We start from the raw sequence: 22,014 nt of genomic DNA on the forward strand, positions 1-22,014 counted from the left end.
TAACTCCATTAGGTTAACAGAGAATTTAACTCCCTAAATCTGAATGGAACACCTCCAACATATATAGTTTACTTGAGCACTATGCCTTACTAAATTTGTCACTTTAATATTACCACAAATGACTTCTATCTAAATTCTCAATTCTCTCACCCATTAACTACTCATATATATATGCAACTCGGATCAACCAATATCATCATAACGCATTTACTGTACAATAGAAAAATACCTGCTATTAGCTCTGGATCATCAAAATCTTCATTGGTATTAATATTATACATTCGAGCAGTGGAACATATTTCCTGTTGAGTAGAGGATTCAGGTTGACTTCTGCCTCTTCCTCTACCCCTTTCTCTTTGAGATATCGAAGAAGATCGCTCCAACTGTGCATGCTCTTCTGTCCCCAATGGAAAATCTCATGAAATGTCATGTTTCCCCACATCGGAAACAAGATCCAGATTTAACTCTACACGTCCCACCGTGATATCTTCCACAAGTTTGACAATGTCTCTGTTGTACTCTTCCATCACCAGACCCTACTGATTGGGTCTGTCTATTTCTCATCTGATTTGATTCTCTAACGGAGGATACCACCGATCCAGACCTTGCCTGAGACTGAAAACCAGAATCTCTACCTCTCTTGGGTGGTGCAAAACTCGATGAAGCCCCGGTTCTTTTAGAGGGTTGCGTTCTTTGATCCCCAAACCTTTCATTCTGAGCTCTCTCTAGAGCTTTAGCATGATTTAATATTTCTTGAAACGAGGAAAAGTTCAGCACTATTAACATTTCTTTCAACCTCGGGCGCAAGCCCTCTACAAACTACTCACACGCATCATTCTCTGTTGGGATCAACTCAGCCGTAAAACGACTTAACTTATTAAACTCGCACTCATACTCATACACTATGCGATTCATCTGTTTCAGATTCAAGAATTCTTACTTCATTTGCCTGATGAATTGTTCTCCTATATACTTGTGCTTAAACTCTTCTAAAAAGAGAGACCATGCCACTTGATCACTGGTCATTCTCAAAGTGACATTTTCCCACCAAATTCTCGCTTGCCCACGAAGCAAGGAGATCACTCCGTTCAGTTTTCTCCACATCAGAACAGTGGAGTCCTTCTAACATAATTTTGACATCATTAAGCCAAAGGTCCGCAACAACATGACCTTCTTCGTCTTCACCTTTAAACTCTGGAGCTCCTAAACCCTTCAACTCATTTGCAACATTCATTCTTGGAGTTGAAGTAGTAGGAGGTTGGAAACGCGTCAATACTACATCTAATGTTCTAAAGAACACATATTGATCAGCTTTAGGCACTCCAGAAGGTGTCTGTTCTTCACTTTACCGGGCCAGGGCAGGTGAATTACTACTTTTAGTGGGCCGATCATCTTCTGCTTGACTTTGAGAACTATCATGTCCGGACATCTATAAAAACATATCCATATCATTCTATCAGCAAAACAACATACTTACTATTATATCATATCAGAAGTATTCACTATTTTGTTGGCATTTATACCTTTTGGGACACTCTAGACTTCGGTTTATGCCGAGAATCAACTAAATTTTAGCTCTAATACCATTAAATGTAACACCCTCAACCCGTACCCGACTCGGATATGAGTCTGAGGTGTCACATTGACTTTTCAAACTTTAACTGTTGATGAAAATCAAGGAAATTTAAAAATTTCATTAAAATAACATTGTTACTTTATACAAGTTAACCAAAACAAGACAAAAATGATCGGAGCATTTGTAACTAACACTTTTCTTACATGCCAACACAATATACACCATCAAAATACATATTTTATCAGTTACTTCTGATATGATCTTCTAGCAGCGTTGCTGTTCTTGCCACTCCTATTTCTGTTCTTCCCAATTCTTGGTACCTACGTGTAAATCACTTACACACTAAGTCACAGACTTAGTGAGGCATCATAAAATATATAATACACTTATAACATGTAACAATATAGACATACTATATTCTATCATATTATCCAAATTCATTTCATTATCTCAAACAAAATCATCTCAAATTACATATAAATAAATAAATAAATATGCATAGATTATTATTAATCTCCTTATTAATCCCTGTGCATACGTGATTCAATACAAGCAATGGTAACATGATAAAATACAATTATACAAACTTTTTTCATATCTTTTATAGGCCCATGTACATTACTGAGAACTTAAAGTATTTGAGTACATTGAGGTTGTGCACCACTATGTTGTCACAACAGCTCGTATAAATGTCCCCGAAGGACCTATCCAGAGGTCATAAAGAACCTCAGCAACTATCCAAAGGTCCCAAAGAACCTAGGTAAACTATCTATATGTCCCGTAGAACATAAGTAAATTGTCCATATGTCCCGAAAGACATAGGTAAACCCTCGACTCTTCGCATGCCAACTATACCCCTAGCTCTCAAATCACATAACATGGGCATTATCATTTATAACAGTTCACATATTAACATCACTTATTCATATCATTTCTCTTATAAACACATATCTCTTCTTTTCTGTCACATATCCCATGTACATGTAATAATTGATCTTATAATCACATATTTCTTTTCTTCTGTCACATACCACATGTATGTGTAAAACTCTATCTCATATCATATAACATATAATACAAGTGTATGTAATCATGTATTAAATGTGATAACATAGATCATATCACTCAGTCTTCTCTATATGCACATATCACATTCATATTTCATAGTCAATAAGTTCATAAATTTATATACATATCTATATCATGTAACATTCACTATAATATATAAACACATATGCATATAATCATCCATCTCATACTCTACCACACAAACATTTGAGTACATTCATATGAGTCATATAACATGTGGTGAATCATATGTGAACATATATAACTTACACACATTTAATCCAAACTATAATATATGCTTGTTCATACTATTATACTATGACATTTATCTCAGAAATAGACTTATCACAAGTCTTATTTCCATTACCTTATACCTATATTATGCACTTACCTTAGCCTTGCTTGCTTTGATTTGATCATAATCCCTCGATTGTTTCGAAACAGTATTACACTCTAAATCTATATAGCAATACATTGATACATATCAGTATACTAATTGATATATTTTAAACTATCACTTTTTACACTAAAAGAAAAGGTTATTTCATCTCTTAATGAAGGTATGCATCGATGCACTCTATAGTGTATCGATGCATCCCTTAACGAGTGCATCGATACACTATCTATGCATCGGTACACAATTCGCATTCGATGTTTTTTATCTTAAGAGGGTGCATCGATGCACTCCTTATGCATCGATACACTAATTGCATTCGATGTTTATTTGTTTGAGAATGCATCAGTACATATTGAATGTGCATTGATGCACACAACCCAGAAATTTCAGTTAGAGCACAAAATTCACTTTCTTTTTAGCTCAAATCTTCATATTTCATTCCCTTTTATATTCTTAACTCACATACACATATTCAAACTCATTTCTATTCATTAGTCACATCTTTAACCTGAAAATCCTATCATCCATAAGTAATTCAAGAATTACACTAAATTTTCAACATGTTCCAAATTCAATTCTATTGCTTCTAACTTCTTAATTAGACCCTTAACAAGTCAAATTTGGTCTGGAAATCTAATAAATGTCTTTCAACCAAGATTTCATTTATTCACTTCCTTCCTTTAATCCTTTCTATACCTTTCCTCTAATTGTTTTATGACAATTTAAGCTTTCCTTAAGCTTAAGAGTCACTTGATAATCAAAACCAAACTTAAAATTCAACTGAAAATCAACTAATAAGAACTCTCACCTTTGCCTTGAGCTCCCACGTATGAAGAAGAAAGGAGAAAAAGAGGACTCTGGAAGATGGGATATTTCTTCCTTTCATCCACATGGGTAACTCCCTTAAAAAGGAAAAAAATAAAAATCTTTCATTGCCAAATTACCATTTTACCCTTTACTTAATTTAATAATTACCAACAATCATCCTATAAATGTTCCAATTTAGTTCCTAAACTTTTAAATATTTCAAAATCAGACCCCCAAAATTTCAAAATTTATATTTTAGTCACTAGCCCAGATTTTGGGATATTACAAAGACATTGAACATGGGAAAGTAATAAAGCAAAAGGAAGACATTGAATCTCTGAACATATGAAAAACTAAATATTAACAACAAAATGTTTACAGCCCGTTATTTGCAAAATATTACTATAATTTAAGAGATTGCAAAGTAGGCTTAAAGCACCCCCGAAACTAAAAACACAAAGCATCAGTTCACAATGACAAGGTTTAGATACACACTTTATTTGTTTATAAATAATAAATAGCCAAGAGCTATCATCCATAATAATTTAAGCACTTTCTCCAGTTAAAAGACAAAGTTCACATTTGGTTAATTTGATACAAACTATAGATTCAATAAATAAAAATAAAGTGGATATGGGATTTTAACCTCAATTAGTTTTACATCATAAAGTGAAACACAGGGGGCATACAGTTTCAATGTCATTATTCTTACCATACTATTCTTCTTCAGAAGGACAACACTTCTGAATCATCATATTATCGAGCATTGACAATATATGCTATTAGACATTATCCGATTTTAAATTCAGTGGTATTTAACATTTTCTTAGAATCTTCATGATCAAATGTTTTTAATATTTAAGATACTAGACTATATATATGTTCTTAGAATCTCCATGAAGGCGTTGAATTGCATGTCTGCAAATTGTATCAAAGTCGAAATTGGGAAATCCAATCATTACATGGACAATCAAAGGAACGGGATTATCATTGCATTAAAAGTACAATGACCATTTCGAAAATAAAAGACGGACATATATTTACCAATATTAACATGTAGAAATGAACAAAGAAAAAGAGTTAAGTTCCAAAATAGAATGCATGAAAATGATTTCAAGCAGGAATGAAGAAAAGCCCACATCTGAAATTAAGTCAATAATGTAGAGTCTCTACTCTACAATACCGATAAGCTAAAATTTGGACCTCCGGATACAGTAAAGAAAAAGACAAAGCTACTAGCAAATAAGTTCTAAGGAAGAACTTACCCAAAACCAGTAGCATGTCAGATTGCAATTAAAATCAGGGTAAACCGGCAGTAAAAAACCAAATAAGGAATACCCAGAAAAGGACTATGAACCAAGCAGTCGATTCAGATCAAGAAAAACCAGACGATAATCCAATAATTAGAAGGAAAAAAAGAAATGAATAAAGGTGAAGAATGCATAAGACCAAGATTAAATAAAAAAAGATTACCCCTTTCTCTTATATTGTCGGCAAAAACTTGATAGTAGCAGATGAAACTGAGAAATACGTAGAACTAGACTGCCTTTGAAGATCGGCGCAGTAATGACTAATGAGAGGTTTGAAAGGAAAAAAAATTATGCATAAACTTAACTTATCCCTAATATTTGGTTAAATAACAAGTTATATCTTATACAATATTAGAATTTATAAATTAGTCTATAAAATTACACCTAAATTCATAATGGTCCAAAATGTAATGGATATTTAGCTGGGCGGGTGGATGCGGGGCGGGTAAGGTGTCAAACCCATTACTCCCACTACTCGCGACGGGTACCACTTTCTAAATCCACATCTGCCCACTACCCACTAAAATTACACCCATCCCCGCCTCAATTGGAGCGGATGCGGTGCAGAATCTATGAAATTGTACCCGTTTTCCATCCCTAAGAGTACCCGAAACCAGGAGGGCATGCAACTGTTGTTACCCTACACCAGTCCAATAAAAACTCTTTTTAGGTCCTTTCGTAAGAGAGAATATACATATTTTAATTTAACCCTATTAAACGAATTAAGCTAAAACAATGACGAAATTATATTTTAATCTTTAAAAGATCAATTAAAAAGTTAAACTAAAATAATGATAAAATTATATTTTAATTTTTAAATAATTATAATGTAACACTACCTTCATTAAATAACACTGTTAATCTAGTTAATATTCAATTAATTAGAAGATAGAGAATTGTTGTTATTTCTTGAGGTTTTGAATTTAAGTATAATGATCGTCAAGGGTGTGAGAATTCAATGTCAAATGATTGAGAGTTATCTTTGAACAAATATACTTACACATATTAATAATAATGATAATTAGAAGACAAAAGAATTTTAAGAAGAGAGCGAGTGTAATAGGTGTAAAAGAAATAAGTATATTGATATCACGTTGTGGTGTTTGGTTTGACGCGCATTTTTTAAACTGAATAATATAAGTTGCATTGAATGCTGTAAACTTATGTTGATGCAACTAATTTTTTAATTACTATTGTTTAGTCTTAAATTATAGTAATTTTTTTTAATAAATCACTATATTTATTCAAAATAAAAAATATCCTAAATTACAATAAAATTTTATAATTATAATTGTAAATTAAGCACATAATTAGAACAATATCCTATAATCATTGAAAAAAAACTAGCAATTTAAGATCACGTAAGGACCATACAAGGAAAGATTAAACCTAACTAAAAATTCTAATAAAGATAGATACACACAGATCTAATCGCACCAACAACGAACTACAAAGGGATCAAACTATTGAAAGACTACCGACAAATCTCAAATCATTTCAAACAAATGAAAAGCTATCTATGAACGTATAACATGTATACAAATCCAATCTGATGGTCAAAAAACAGAGAAATCAACAATATAATAGATAAGAGCAATCTTGATCATCCGTGGTGATGTCTAATCAACCCCTATAAATTAAAACAACGGCCAAACAACCGAAAAATGTCACAAGGTGAAAGAAAATGTATCATAAAGACAGAAACAAACATGTCATACAAATAAACTTATTGAAATAAAAAACAGATAAAATAAAAAGACATAATAATATATGTTTGAACATTAATGTTTTAATTGTTTGCTATATTACTTGATGATGATGATGGTGATGATGATGATGATAAAGGAATCATATAATAATATATGATAAAGGAGCGGATTTGAAGAATTTTTTAAACCAAATGTTTTGAATTGTTTGCTATATTACTTGACGAAGATAATTTATAGTTTGAACATTTACAATTTATCATATCGCGCGTAAAAGAGTGAAAATATTATTATCATTTTTTAAACTCATCATTATGTGTCCTGGACATCGCTTACTTTTGTATAATTGGAGATTGGATGTGACAAGCATATGGGGATGTTTCGTTTGAGTCAGATTGTACACCATTGGTGGACCCTATACCTTCACTGCAACTACACTCTCCTTTCACTTTTCACTGCACCATATTTGTCTGTAAATTTGAATTTATGTCCTAGGTTATTTGTACTCGGAATAAGTATCGGTTGGTTGATTAAATTTGTGTATTGACTATTATATTTTCTTTTATTTGATTTAAATTTTGAAAAATAAATTATCAAGTTTACAATTTAACATGATTTAAAAGAATGTATACACAATTGACATAATCTGATAAATTATTTTATTAGTAAAATATGAACTTAAGTAAAAAAATATAACGAAAAATTATATTTTTTCTTGAGTCAATCAATTTTTTTATTTTAAATTTGAATTCGACATTATACTTCAAAAACTTTACCTAAGATCTATTTTAGAATTTAATCTTATGAAGCTAAATCAAATCAAATATATCAAATATAAATAGTTAATACGTAACATTAAAATACATAATTCACCTAAAATGTCAGTTAACCCTAGCATGACGCCTCATTAAATAACTATGATCAGTAGAAACTTCTAAAATGTGTATTCTAGTCATAAATGTTAGTAACTTTTATCTTAAATTAATAATAATAATAAATAATATTTTAATATTTAAAATGTATTATATAACATTTGGTATATATAATTTATCTTCAAATTTAATCCTTAAAACTTTCTTATTAATATATCATTTTATTTATTTTCTATAGTGAAAAATTATGTGACATTCTAAAAATGTATTATTTCTAAGAATATCACGTGATATATAACATATATTAAATTTATTATTTAAAATTTTATATTTTTTTAAATAAATTTAATATATAATATATGCATCCTAAAGAATACCTTATTAAATATCAAATAATTATTTTTATGTTTAATAACAAAATATAACATACTTATAAAAGTATATTAATTAGATACTAGTTTTTTTTAAAAAAAATATGTATTAAAATAATAATAGTAAATTACCATTTAACCCTAGAATAATCAAAATACGTTTGAGTAGTGTTCCCCCTGATTCATGTCACGTGCAACATGAAAGTGCAGTCATCTATTGTTGTTGTGTATATTAATGCCCCAAATACTACATATTCCCCCTTCCTCCCTCTCTCCCTTTCTCTCCTATTCTTTTTACTTGGCTTCCTTTTCCTTCACAATTCCTTCGTTCCTCTCCCATGTTTCCACCTTCCCACATGCCTTCCCTGTTCAACTTATCCCTCTCAAGGTCTCTCCTTTCTTTCCCATTTCTACATGATTTTCCTAATATACATAAATATTTTCCTTTGTTCAGTTTTTTTTTGCTGATTTGTTACAGGTGGATTCATCTTTGTCAGCTTCAAAACTGTCACCGAGAGAGCTTTGATAATGGCGGCGGAGACACCAACGATGACAAACCCAGTTCCACCACCATAGAATGCTACGCTTGCACTCAAGTCGGCGTTCCGGTTTTCATTCCACCAGCTGCTGCGACCAAGCTCACCCTCCTGAATGGGAAGCCTCCGCCGGCTCATCTCTCGTCCCATTCATCACCGCAAGAAGATCACTCGATCGGCCGCCGCTCGGAAACCCTCGGGGCCCTTGGGGACCGTGCTTGATCCGAGGAGTAAACGCGTGCAGAGATGGAACCGGGCGTCCTGCTGGTTCGTGGCATGGCCTTAGCGATTGACCCTCTGTTTTTTTATGCTCTATCGATAGGCAGAGGCGGTTCGCCTTGTTTATACATGGATGGTGGTCTCGCTGCCGTTGTAACGTTCCTCCGAACTGGCGTTGACGCTGTCCATTTGTTCCACCTTTGGCTTCAGTTCAGGCTGGCGTACGTGTCGAGGGAGTCCCTCGTCGTTGTTGCGGTAAACTCGTGTGGGATCCACGTGCCATTGCTTCTCACTACATTCGTTCCCTTAAAGGTTTCTGGTTTGATGCCTTCGTCATTCTCCCAGTTCCTCAGGTTTTCTCCTTTCCTGATGCCCCTTAAAGCCTGGTTTGTACATGAATGATAATATTGTTTTAATTTTCATAATATTTTTGCATTATGATTTTTTTATAAAAGCAAAACTGTGAATATACATATAATGTATTATCACATCATCAACAGAAAACGGTTTGCTGGAGATTTTGGATTTTTGCTACTTTTCATTGAGATGGGCAGCGCAATACTCATCTAAGGTTTTACAATTCTCACTTTTGTTTTTGGTGGGTTTTGCTTGAAACATTGCTAATGATGGTATGCTTTCTACCAGATTTTGCAATGCTTTCCTGAATCATTGGAAGCGTAGATTTTTTGTTTTACTTTCACGGTTTCACCTACACAAGCTTTTAGGGTAATTGATTGATTATTTAATTCTGATGAGTTCAAAAGTGAAGAATTTAAGTGGAATCCCACTTTTAAAAATAATTTATTTTGCTTTTTAGTATTAAAGGTGTATGTAGTTGAGTGTATAAGCTGAGTCAGCCGCAGTTAAAGGGCTGTTAATCATATCAATATCAAGTGATACTCCATTACCTGCAGTGAGTTTACCTGGACCAAGGAACTCAGATTGATTCACCAAATTAGATGCATCTAGAGTGACATGGTGTGTGGCTCCTGAGTCCACCACCCACCGATTAGCAGTGTCGGTGACCGCATTTGCCTTTGACTGGGCATTAAGAGAAGCATCCGAACATCCTTTAGAGCAGCAGTCACAGCTCTGATATCATATTGAGCTACTGAAAGTTTAACAACTCAACAATATATTCATCAAAGAGAAGTGAAGTACATAATGCTCACGAGCACGATATTAATACACAGCCTTACAAAGCAGTTAATTTTAACAAACTATTAAACCACCCTTAACAGATTAACAGCCCTTTAACTGCTGCTGACTCAGCTTATACACTCAACTACATACACCTCTAATATTTAGGGTTCATGTGCTTGATATTTATACAAGTTGGTTAAAGATTATTTAATAATTTGTATGTTGTTTTGCAGGCAGTGTTCTGGTTAGTTGTACCAAAACTAATCAGGGAAGAGCAAATCAAGCTTATAATGACGATACTGATATTGATCTTCTTGTTCCAATTCCTCCCAAAAGTTTACCACAGCATTTGCTTAATGAGAAGGATGCAAAAGGTCACAGGTTACATCTTCGGCACCATTTGGTGGGGTTTTGGCCTTAATCTCATTGCCTACTTCATAGCCTCTCATGTAAGTTATTCAACTTACACTTTCACCAACACTAGTGAACAATGGGATTAATTTCTCTCCCATTTTGATTATTTTTTTGGATCAAGGTTGCCGGTGGGTGCTGGTATGTACTAGCAATACAACGCGTAGTGTCGTGTCTTCGGCAACAGTGTGGGAGAAACAAGCTGACGCCAGACAGAATAGTGATTATCCTGTAGGCTAGCTCCGACAGACGATTCACAAGAGAAAATTCGCCCAAAAACCAGAGAAAAAAGTCTCTAGGGTTTAATAAAATATTATAAAATCAATAACTGTCAAAAGCAGTCCACAAGCCGGACTGTTATAGCTAAAAAAAATCGTCTTTATTCGAATTTTGCCAAAAATAGCAAAAATCGTATTTATTCGAATTTTGCCAAAAATAGCAAAATCCCGAAAATCACTCTAAATTGAAATTCGAAATAAAATAAGCAATCTCCCAAAAATCCGGTCTAAATCGGATTTAAATTGACTTCCTAATTAACAATCGAAATATTACCATAAATAGTAAAAAATAACTAAATCTAGTGATTCGGAGGGGGGTCTTATGCGCGATTCTGACACCTGTAGCCAAAGTTATGGCCAAAAGACTGAAACATACTCAAAACGACCCCAATAAGGAACATGTCACAATCAATTCCCGCCTTTGCGCTGATCTGCCAACTCATGGTATCTCAGCGCCATCAACGTGCAATCTGACAGCTCAGCATCATCTGTCTCAGATCCCCCTGCATCAGTCGCCCCGGTTGGAAAGAACTCGTCCTCGAGTTCAGAGTAGTGTCTTCAGGATCCACAAAACAATGACTCAGGTGCTTCACATTAAAGACATCAGAAGTCTTCAAGTGACTGGGAAGTCGCAACCTGTAAGCATTATCATTGATCTTCTGCAGGACCTCACAAGGTCCAATCTTCCGATCCTTAAGCTTATTATACTCACCAACAGGAAAACGATCACGAGTTAATACAGCCCAACAAATCACCAACATCAAAAAGTACCTGACGACGATGATTGTCGACCCGAGTCTTGTACTTGGTATTGCTCTCATGAATGGTCTGTTTCACCTGCTCATGGATACCCCGAAGATACTTTGCCATCTCATCTGCTTTAGGACTGAAACGTCCTATACGTGGAATAGGGGCTAAGTCCAACACCCCGGATGGGTTCTGACCATAGACAATCTCAAATGGGCTTAAACCTGTGGTTCTGTTTTTTGATCTGTTGTAGGCAATTCTGCCTGAGGCAATGCCAAATCCCACTGCTTCGGCTTCGTTCCTGCCAAACACCTTAAAGGTTTCCCAAACTTCGGTTCACCACCTCAGTCTGGCCATCCGTCTGGGGGTGGTAGGCGCTACTGAAATTCAACTGCGTTCCCAGTTTCCCCCACAGGCTCTTCCAGAAATGACTGATGAACTTAGTATCACGATCTGAAGTGATGGATCGAGGAACACCATGTAAACGCACAATCTCCTTGAAATAGAGATGGGCAATCCGGTCAGCATCCATAGTCTTTCTGCAAGCTACAAAATGAGCCATCTTGGAAAACCTGTCAACCACAACAAAGATAGAATCAGAGGCCCTTTGGGTGCGGGGTAAGCCTAGTACAAAATCCATGCTGACATCGAACCAAGGAGCTTCAGGAACAGGTAAGGGAGTGTACAATCCCGCATTGGTGAGAACTCCCTTAGATCGCTGGCACACATAACAACGGTCCACATAAGGGCCACATCACTAGTCAACTTGGGCCAATAAAATTCAGAAGAGATAAGGGCCAATGTCTTATCTCGGCCAAAGTGTCCCTCATTATGGAGTTCACTTATAATTTGCTGCCTCAATGAACAATCTGGAATGCACAATTGTAATCCACGAAACAGATACCCATTATGCAAAACAAAATCATGACGGTGACCCTCAGTTACCTCCTGAAATATCCTTCCAAAGGAAGGATCAGCTGCATACATATCTGTGAACGTCTCAAATCCTGCAACTTTAGTACTCATGGTGGTGAGAAGTAAGGTACGACGGCTCAGGGCATCTGCGACGCGGTTCAAACTCCCTGCTTGGTGCCTCAGCGTAAAAGTGAATTCTTGCAAGTATGCTACCCACTTGGCATGACGTCTACTCAGCTTGTGTTGGCCATTGATGTACTTCAAGGCCTCATGATCGGTAAACAGAATAAACTCCTTCTGTACTAGGTAGTGACGCCAATGCTTCAGGGACTGAACTATGGCATAGAACTCCAGATCATAAGTGGAATAATTTTTCTTTGATCCCGATAGCTTCTCACTGAAAAAAGCAACCGGACGACCTGCCTGACTCAGAACACCACCAATGCCAACGCCAGATGCATCACAATTTACCTCGAACACTTTGTCAAAATCTGGAAGTGCCAAAACTGGAGCCTCGGTCATCTTCTGCTTGACCAGTTGAAAACTGGCCTCTGCCTCCTCAGACCACTGGAAATCACGCCCCTTGAGGCACTCTGTGATAGGGGCGATCAGAGTACTGAAATTTCTAATGAATCGACGGTAAAAAGACGCCAAGCCATGGAAACTTCGGATGTCATGTAATGTTCTTGGTCTGGGCCACTCCAAGACTGCATCTATTTTTGACTGATCTGCATGAACACCATCAGTAGACACAACAAAACCAAGAAAAGTCACAGAAGTAGTGAAGAAAGAACACTTCTTTTGATTGACAAACAAGCACTCCGTTTTCAGCATCTCAAAAACAGCACGGAGGTGATCGAAGTGTGAAGTCCATGTCGGACTATAAACGAGGATATCATCGAAGTAAACTACAACAAATTTCCCCATAAAAGGCCGCAAGACCTGATGCATAAATCTCATGAATGTACTGGGCGCATTGGATAACCCAAAAGGCATGACCATCCACTCATACAACCCTTGTGGCGTTTTAAACGCCGTCTTCCACTCATCTCCAGGCCTTATTCTGATTTGGTGGTAGCCGCTCTTAAGGTCAATTTTTGAGAAGATCTTAGAACCAGATAGCTGATCCAACATCATCTAGACGGGGAATTGGAAACCGGTACTTCACTGTAATTCTGTTGATCGCTCGGCTGTCAACACACATACGCCAAGAACCATCTTTCTTTGGCACTAACAGAGCAGGGACTGCACATGGGCTCATACTCTCTCGGATATAGCCCCTCTCCAACAACTCTTCCACCTGTCGCTGCAACTCTTCGGCCTCCTTGGGACTGAGGCGATATGCTGGTCGATTTGGCAAACTTGACCCAGGAACAAGGTCAATTTGATGCTGAATATCCCTCATAGGTGGTAGTCCAGGAGGAAGATCCTCTGGCATCAAGTTAGAGAATTCTGCTAGCAACCGCTGCACCTCTACTGGTAAATCTGTATCCACGTCTACTGCATTGTTCTCGCAAGGTAGCAAGGCATAGACCACGTCGCCATGCTCAATCTCATCTAAAAACCTGGACATAGAAAGCAGATTAGTATTATGGGTTACTGGGGTAGGAGTAAGTCCTTCCCGCCGGGGTGCCAACACAATCTTTTTTCCCTTGATGCTAAGGGAATATGTATTCTTCCGTCCATCATGAATGACACTGCGATCATACTGCCAAGGTCGACCCAACAATATATGACACGCATCCATAGACACAACATCACACCAGGCATTATCAAAATATTTTCTACCAATTGAAAAGACACCAGGCATCGCCTATCAACTGTTACCTCACTGTCTTTATTTAGCCATGACAACTTGTATGGCTTAGGATGACGGTCCGTCTTCAACTGCAATTTCTGGACAACCTCCTCGGACACTACATTCTCACAACTGCCGCTGTCAATGATCATTTTGCAGACTTTATCTGCAACTGTGCAAGTCGTGTGGAAAATATTGGTTCTCAACCAATCGTCCCCTGAATCGCCCTTGGGGGTAAGTAGACTCTTGCGAACGACCAGAGTCTCATGACCATCTCCATACAGCACATCATCAGTCTCATCATCGTCATACACGGGTTCGCCAATCTCCTCATTCTCGTCTTCCACGTTTTCCTCAATCAACAAATTTTTGCCCTTTTGACTAGCAGGCTTCCTGCAATCAGTCGCCCTATGCCCTTGTTCACCACAACGAAAACATCTAATAGTAGGGTTAGAATTACCCTGCGTGGCTGCTGAGCAGGACGGACTCTTGAGGGCGAACTGGTCGACTGTTGTGATCGCTCCTGATCACTGGTCTCCTGTTTTGCTGTTTTTCAACAGCAAGTGCACGCTGGTATGCTTCCGAAACACTCCACAATGAATGAAGGCTGAGGACATCTTGCAAGGGCTGGCGTAAACCCCCCAAATATCGCGCCACCATCTGCTCCTCCGTCTCAGATAAATCGTTCCGGGCGACCAATTGGTAAAACTCCTCCGTGTAATCATCGACTGATCGCGCGCCCTGCCTTAACGCATGAAGTCGCTGAAATAAGGTTTGCGTGTAGCCGAAGGGAAGGAAGTGGCCCTTCATCTTCTTTTTCATCTTCTCCCAATCAGTGATCTTGGCTTTGCCCTGTCTTTCTCGTGAACGTCGTAACTGTTCCCACCACGCAGATGCTCTGCCCTTGAGTTTGATGGCGATCAGTTTCACTTTCACACGATCGGGGACTTCCTTATATTCAAAAATACGCTCCACTTCATTAATCCAATCCACGAATCCCTCGGCCTGTAATGTACCAGAAAACTCAGGGAGATCGACCCGAAAACCGAGGTCTCCATGACGCTCCTCCGACCACGGTGCTCCCGGAATCCTGCGCCCCGGAATCCTGCGCGATTGTGATATGGGTTTTCGAAAGTGGAATTTGTATCGTGATCAGAGGCCTCACGATCCTCTAAATCCTGCGCCGCTAGGCGCTGGGTTAATTCTGCGACTTGCCTCTGCAAATCCGCAATCATCACATCCTGAACGCTGCGATCACGGCGTTGGGCTTCCTCATTCGGAACCTGCTCACGACGACCACGACCACGACCTCCAGCCATTGAAACTGGTGAAATTTCCCAAGAAGATGTTGAAGCTCTGACACCAACTGACGCCAGACAGAATAGTGATTATCCTGTAGGCTAGCTCCGACAGACGATTCACAAGAGAAAATTCGCCCAAAAACCAGAGAAAAAGTCTCTAGGGTTTAATAAAATATTATAAAATCAATAACTGTCAAAAGCAGTCCACAAGCCGGACTGTTATAGCTAAAAAAAATCGTCTTTATTCGAATTTTGCCAAAAATAGCAAAAATCGTATTTATTCGAATTTTGCCAAAAATAGCAAAATCCCGAAAATCACTCTAAATTGAAATTCGAAATAAAATAAGCAATCTCCCAAAAATCCGGTCTAAATCGGATTTAAATTGACTTCCTAATTAACAATCGAAATATTACCATAAATAGTAAAAAATAACTAAATCTAGTGATTCGGAGGGGGTCTTATGCGCGATTCTGACACCTGTAGCCAAAGTTATGGCCAAAAGACTGAAACATACTCAAAACGACCCCAATAAGGAACATGTCACAATCAATTCCCGCCTTTGCGCTGATCTGCCAACTCATGGTATCTCAGCGCCATCAACGTGCAATCTGACAGCTCAGCATCATCTGTCTCAGATCCCCCTGCATCACAAGCAGTGCAAACTGTCGTTGTCTTGCTCCGATGAGGTTTGTTACCAGGGTTTATTTCCTGCTGCTGAAGTTGTTGGCAATGCTTGTGGTGGGAACTCAACAAAACTTTTAGGCCAACCATTGTGTTTAGATGTTGATGGACCTTTTAATTATGGGATTTATCAGTGGGCTCTTCCTGTTGTTTCAAGCAATTCTCTTGCTGTTAAAATCTTTTATCCCATATTTTGGGGCTTAATGTCTCTCAGGTACACTAATTTCTCGAATTCATTTATTCCATTTCCTTATGATTTTGTTGGTTCAAATTTCTTGTGTGTGTATATAATATATATTTATATATCAATTTGCAGCACCTTTGGAAATGATCTTGAACCAACAAGTCACTGGTTAGAAGTGATCTTCAGTATATGCATTGTGCTTGCTGGGTTGCTGCTCTTCACTTTGTTGATTGGAAACATCCAGGTGATCATTGAAGAACTCATATTTTTCCATGGAGTTGTTTAATGTCTTCAATAGCTGATGTAAACTGACAACGGATCGATCCTTGCATGATCAAGGTCTTCTTGCAAGCAGTCATGGCAAATAAGAGAAAAATGCAGCTGAGATGTCGAGACATTGAATGGTGGATGAAGCGTCGACAGTTGCCATCCCGTTTGAGACAAAGAGTTCGCCACTTCGAACGCCAGAAATGGGTAACTCTGGGAGGAGGAGATGAAATGGAAATAATCAAAGACTTGCCTGACGGGCTTAGGAGGGACATCAAGCGCTACCTTTGCCTGGACCTTATCAAACAGGTACTAATCTATGTTATCAAGATGTACATTCGACATATGTGCCGATTGCGAACAGTCCGGATAGCATATGCCATTTAAATTTCAATAAAGACCGATTTATGGTTCGATTCCGGTTTCTTTCTCAGGTTCCTCTGTTCCACAACTTGGACGATCTAATTCTTGATAACATCTGCGATCGGGTTAGGCCGCTTGTTTTCTCTAGCGATGAAAAGGTATGAACATATGAAGTTTATGTTATGTCTCACTCTCTCACAAAACTGTACAAGGTTGTTTAACCTGTCAATGTTCCCATGGAAACAGATAACTAGAGAAGGAGATCCCGTGCAAAGAATGGTTTTCATAGTTCGGGGTCGGATAAAACGCAACCAAAGCCTTAGCAAAGGCATGGTAGCAACAAGTATAATCGAGCCGGGAGGTTTTTTCGGTGATGAGCTGTTGTCTTGGTGTCTTCGTCGCCCATTTATGGACCGTCTTCCGGCTTCATCCGCAACATTTGTTTGTACAGAGCCAATCGAAGCATTCAGCCTCGATGCAAACCATCTCAGATACATCACAGATCACTTCAGGTACAAATTTGCAAACGAGAGGCTCAAAAGAACAGCAAGATACTATTCATCCAATTGGCGAACATGGGCAGCGGTCAACATACAACTCTCCTGGCGACGGTACAGGACAAGAACCAGAGGTCCTATGATTTCCGCCACACAAAATGGCAATAGCAGTGACCGCCGATTGCTGCAATATGCTGCCTTGTTTATGTCAATCAGGCCACATGACCATCTAGAGTGAAAGCAGCGGATACGGCAATTCTTTGGTCATTTTGTGTTGTTATCTAATAGTTTTTATATTTCTTTTGGCAAAATATTCATCATGGAGATCATTGGAACGTTGTTCTAAATTAGATCATCATTTTCTATTATTTTAATAAACTGAATATCATATGTAAACGCAAAAATTATATATACTAAAAAATAATATATACTAAAATCATGTTAATAAACACGACATGGAGATAAAGGTGCTCGACATCTATGAAATACATAGCATCATTTATTGATCTTAATATCTTTATTTACACCACAGAGATTCTAATAAACCTAAATTTACAACAGCATTTTTCTGTACATTTATGATCATATACATTGGTTTTGTTTATTTATTGTTTTTTTTCTTTCTTGTTCATTGGTCACCATCGTCCCCTGTTCATCATCTGTTAAACTTGATGAAGGTTATCCAGGTTCAGAGGCAAATCCTTCACCAACCAAAATCTAACACAAAAACACTTGATTAGAATCACAAATGTTAATATCTTCTAAAACAACAAATTACAATGTCTCTAGTAAAATGCAGCAAAAAAGGCAACATGTTTTAATTATCTGCGGAAAGAAGAGGAAATGTAACCAGAGTTGAAACATTTTCACCTGTGTTATCTCCTTCGTCAATCATTTGATTCCCTCCTTTGACCGAAACAAGGCTGTTCACGTATACGAGAGTTGCGAACGACTTCGGGACCCCATAAATCGGAAGATCCTTGAGTTCTTGGTTCTTAAGGTTGTAAGAAACAACCAATCCATCAGAGCCTTCCATGAGGATCTCGTCATTTTTCCAAAAAGCCAAAGGCATTTCCACTTTTGTAAGAGGTCCGATTGTCAATATCTTTTTCCAAGATTCCCTCACTCCATATTCCTTCATCACGTATATCTCGAACGATTTTTCGATCCCCTTTCTCGGATAGATTACTAAAGCAATGCATCCATGCCACACCAAAAGACTCCGGCACATTGAATAATCATACAAGGGGAGGGCACTTGGCATTGGTATTACTTGAAACTCTTCATTCCCCAAGTGGAATGAAAGGATGACCTCGTTTCTGTTATTGTCAATAGCATACCAATGAAATGCTCCATTAAAGTATGTCTCGAAACATGGAGAATACCAGACATGGGCGGGGACCTTAACATCGATTTCTTTCCAAGAACCAATTGCCAAAGAATATACTTCGACCCTGGAATAGTGGGGTAAGTCACTCCCACTCCGCTCCTCCCAGTATGAAACGATCCTAACGACTTTACAGTGATGTGTTTTAGCATCATATCCAAATCCTAAGGCACTGGTTTGTGGGATCAAGTTCGAGATAGGCGGATAACAAGGGATAGAGGATTCCGGGAGCACCATGGACTCCCTAGTTGCAGGGTTACATAGAACTATATCATCTCTGTAATTTGATAGGCAAATAATGCCATCACAATGACCTAAAAGCTGTAAGCACGGCTCCTTCTTATATAAAGACAAATCGACATCTAAATTTACGAAAGAAAAACCATTGCTGCAGACCAAGGACAACATGTTTTCTTTCTCTCCTAAGCACGTTAGAAGGCATCGCTTGAGAAGGACACATACATTGTTGTTGCAGTTGTACTTAAGGTGCAATTCGATGAACTTAGGATTGCTAATGAGAGCATACCAGTATTTGCAAACACACTTGCATCGCATCAATGATTCTACAGGCAATCGTAAGAGGATTTCAAGAAATAATTCTCTTGGTAGATCACCAATGACCTCCATTTTCTGCTCTTCTTATGCTACTTGTTTGCTACAGTCGAGCCAAAGCCTGCATAGTAACAAAAATGATTAAAAACACATGTATATATTGTTGCTCAAACCCTGGTTTTCTGAAAAAAATATACCAGCATCCATAAGCATCTGCCAGAACAAACCATGGAGAACTTCAATATACAGTTTAAGATATAGGCACTTGTCGATGATAGTTGCTGCGAATCTATGTTTAATACTCAACTTCACAGGCAGCAAATCTTATGCAAAAATGATTACAAGTATTAATTCCGTTTACCTAAGCAGTGAGATTAATTTCAATGCCATATATGTTCAACTCACTTCCAAGCTAAGCAATAGAAGAAACCAGAGGCTCTTTAGTAAATTTACCTGTATCATCTCCTTCATGCATTTGATTCCCTCCGAGTGAAATAAGGATATCCGTATAATAAAAATTGTTCACAATTTTCCAAACTCCAAGGTTGTTATACTTTTGTGTGCTCTAAGACTGTAGGACATGACACCTCCACCATCATCGTCCCCGATTTGTTATCAAAGGAAATTCAAGAACACATGTTTAAAGTATTCAAATCGCTTTCTTTCCTCTTCTTTCATTGGAATAATAAACAAGGGAAACCATATTTATTATAATTATGTATATGTTCATGAGATTAGGAAAAAAACATTTTTATATTTACTTATATAACAAACACTTGATTAAGGAACTTAAAATAGGCTGTAAATAATACTTAAAAACTGCTAATAAATTCAAGACATACACCAAAACCTATCTGCTACTATATCAATATTAGTATAAAAATTGTACACCCTACTTTCAAGCATACAGTTTTCTAGTATTTCCTAACATAATTAGTAAATAGAATAAATACACGTGTAAATCCTACTTTCGTCCTAATACCTTCTATTCACGGAACTGCCGTCACAATTTTTAATTCACCAAAACACCCTTGACAGCATCTCAAAATTTCAAAACCATCCCTTTTTATTGCTAAGTTTCCCATCAAATATCAGAGTTCCTTTTTTTTTCAACAACAATGCTATTGTTTTTCACTTCCTTTTCAACAGATGGAAAACTTAGCTTTTTCATAAGAAAAGTAATCAGATAATAGAGTTTCAAGTATATGAATAAGCAATAGAATTATAGAAAAATTAAAGTGAATGGAATCATACCTCAACACTTGCAGAATAGGGAAGATGGGGTTTAAAGGATATATTGAGGTAAAGCTGTAGAGGGCAAGGAAGAAATTGTTGAAGCTTTTATACGGTAAAGGGAAAGAAGCAAAGCACATCTGAATATATTTATGATGCAAAATAATATATAGTATTAAATAGTATGGATACATAGAGGGGGTGTAACATCTTGTACTAGTTTCTTCTTCCGATAGATATACCTCGGAAGTATTATTGAGATAAGAGTGTGTGCAAGTGATAAAGGTCAAGCAATCATGGAATTCTGTTTTTGTCCACACCGCTTACATTTAATGATTTAAACTCATCAGGCAATATACTAATAGGTTTACATATTCCTCTTCTCTCACGTCTTCCCGGACCCCTGCTGTTTCCAATCGCTTTCTCACTCGATATCTTAACTACATAGATTAGTTTGTTTTTATTTAATCTCATCAGATACAATTCCTACACTACTAAAAGTTTATTCTTTTACTCGTTCACAAATAAAAGATCTAAAAAGAAAATAAGAGAAAATTTTTTGTTATATTTTTTTATTGGTTCTATCGTGGTTATCGTCGTTGATCATTATCACAATCATTATATCCTCAAATGTTTAGATATATTAGATTTAAAAATAATATAAATTTAAGTTTATCATCGTCTTTGTTCGATTCAGTTTGTGTTCATAACTTCATATTTATGTAATTATATATCTTTGACACGTAACGTACATATTTATTTTTCTCAGATAAAATTCATGTTTTTTACCTTTAATTTTTTTTTTCATTTTAACTTAATATGTACTCATGTTTATCGTCATATAAATAAAAAGCTCATCTTATAAGATATGTTTTTTTATATAATGCGTCGTACTAAAATGAGAATTAGAATGAAAAATTATTATTATTATTATTATTATTAATTTAAGTTTATCATCGTCTTTGTTCGATTCAGTTTGTGTTCATAACTTCATATTCTGGTTTTTTAAATATGCATTGGAATATTGGATAAGCCATGGCAGTGTCAGTCGTTTCTGAACATATTAATATTACTTCATCTCGTCTTAAACTTTATAATAATTTACAATTCTTTTTCTTTTTGTTTTATTTGCTTTGCTTTTATACTATGTCTTCTGCAATGTATATAAAAGAATAAAAATAATATAATTTTAAATTGAAGAAAAATAGTATTAATATATGATATTAACGTGACGATTCATATTATTAATGTGACGATTTATAAAATTAATATAACTATTCAGGATGAATTATGATTTGATAAAGAGATTTAATCGATCTTTCAAAAAAATTAAGGATTTAATTGATTTTTAAAAAATGTTTGAGAATTTATTAAATTTTTTAAAAAAAAATAAG

The 22,014-nt window shown here is 36.6% G+C and overlaps 1 protein-coding gene and 1 pseudogene across 3 annotated transcripts; one reads left to right on the plus strand and one right to left on the minus strand.

The window, feature by feature from the left end:
* The first annotated feature begins 8,448 nt into the window (after nucleotides 1-8,448).
* LOC120147420 lies at nucleotides 8,449-17,820 on the plus strand (annotated as a pseudogene).
* A 244-nt stretch (nucleotides 17,821-18,064) lies between these two features.
* On the minus strand, nucleotides 18,065-20,741 carry LOC120147419 (F-box protein CPR1-like). Of its 3 annotated transcripts, none has more exons than XM_039160794.1 (3): nucleotides 20,642-20,741; nucleotides 18,319-19,508; nucleotides 18,065-18,165 (listed from the first exon to the last, which is right to left on the minus strand). In XM_039160794.1, the coding sequence occupies exons 2-3, from the start codon at nucleotides 19,460-19,462 to the stop codon at nucleotides 18,152-18,154; spliced, it is 1,158 nt and encodes a 385-aa protein (XP_039016725.1). In that variant the 5' UTR covers nucleotides 19,463-19,508; nucleotides 20,642-20,741; the 3' UTR covers nucleotides 18,065-18,151. The 3 variants fall into 3 exon arrangements, with proteins under 3 accessions (XP_039016725.1, XP_039016726.1, XP_039016727.1); XM_039160795.1 differs by lacking the exon at nucleotides 20,642-20,741 and adding an exon at nucleotides 19,843-20,099 and having other exon boundaries at nucleotides 18,319-19,513; XM_039160796.1 differs by lacking the exon at nucleotides 20,642-20,741 and adding an exon at nucleotides 19,841-19,857.
* Nucleotides 20,742-22,014: the final 1,273 nt, after the last annotated feature.

Source organism: Hibiscus syriacus, unplaced genomic scaffold (assembly GCF_006381635.1).
Source record: "Hibiscus syriacus cultivar Baekdansim isolate YM2019G1 unplaced genomic scaffold, ASM638163v2 tig00110940_pilon, whole genome shotgun sequence".
Taxonomy (NCBI): domain Eukaryota; kingdom Viridiplantae; phylum Streptophyta; class Magnoliopsida; order Malvales; family Malvaceae; genus Hibiscus; species Hibiscus syriacus.

Excerpts from the sequence above, each read along its gene's own strand:
- LOC120147419 (XM_039160794.1), bottom strand. The coding sequence starts at position 19,462 with ATGGAGGTCATTGGTGATCTACCAAGAGAATTATTTCTTGAAATCCTC.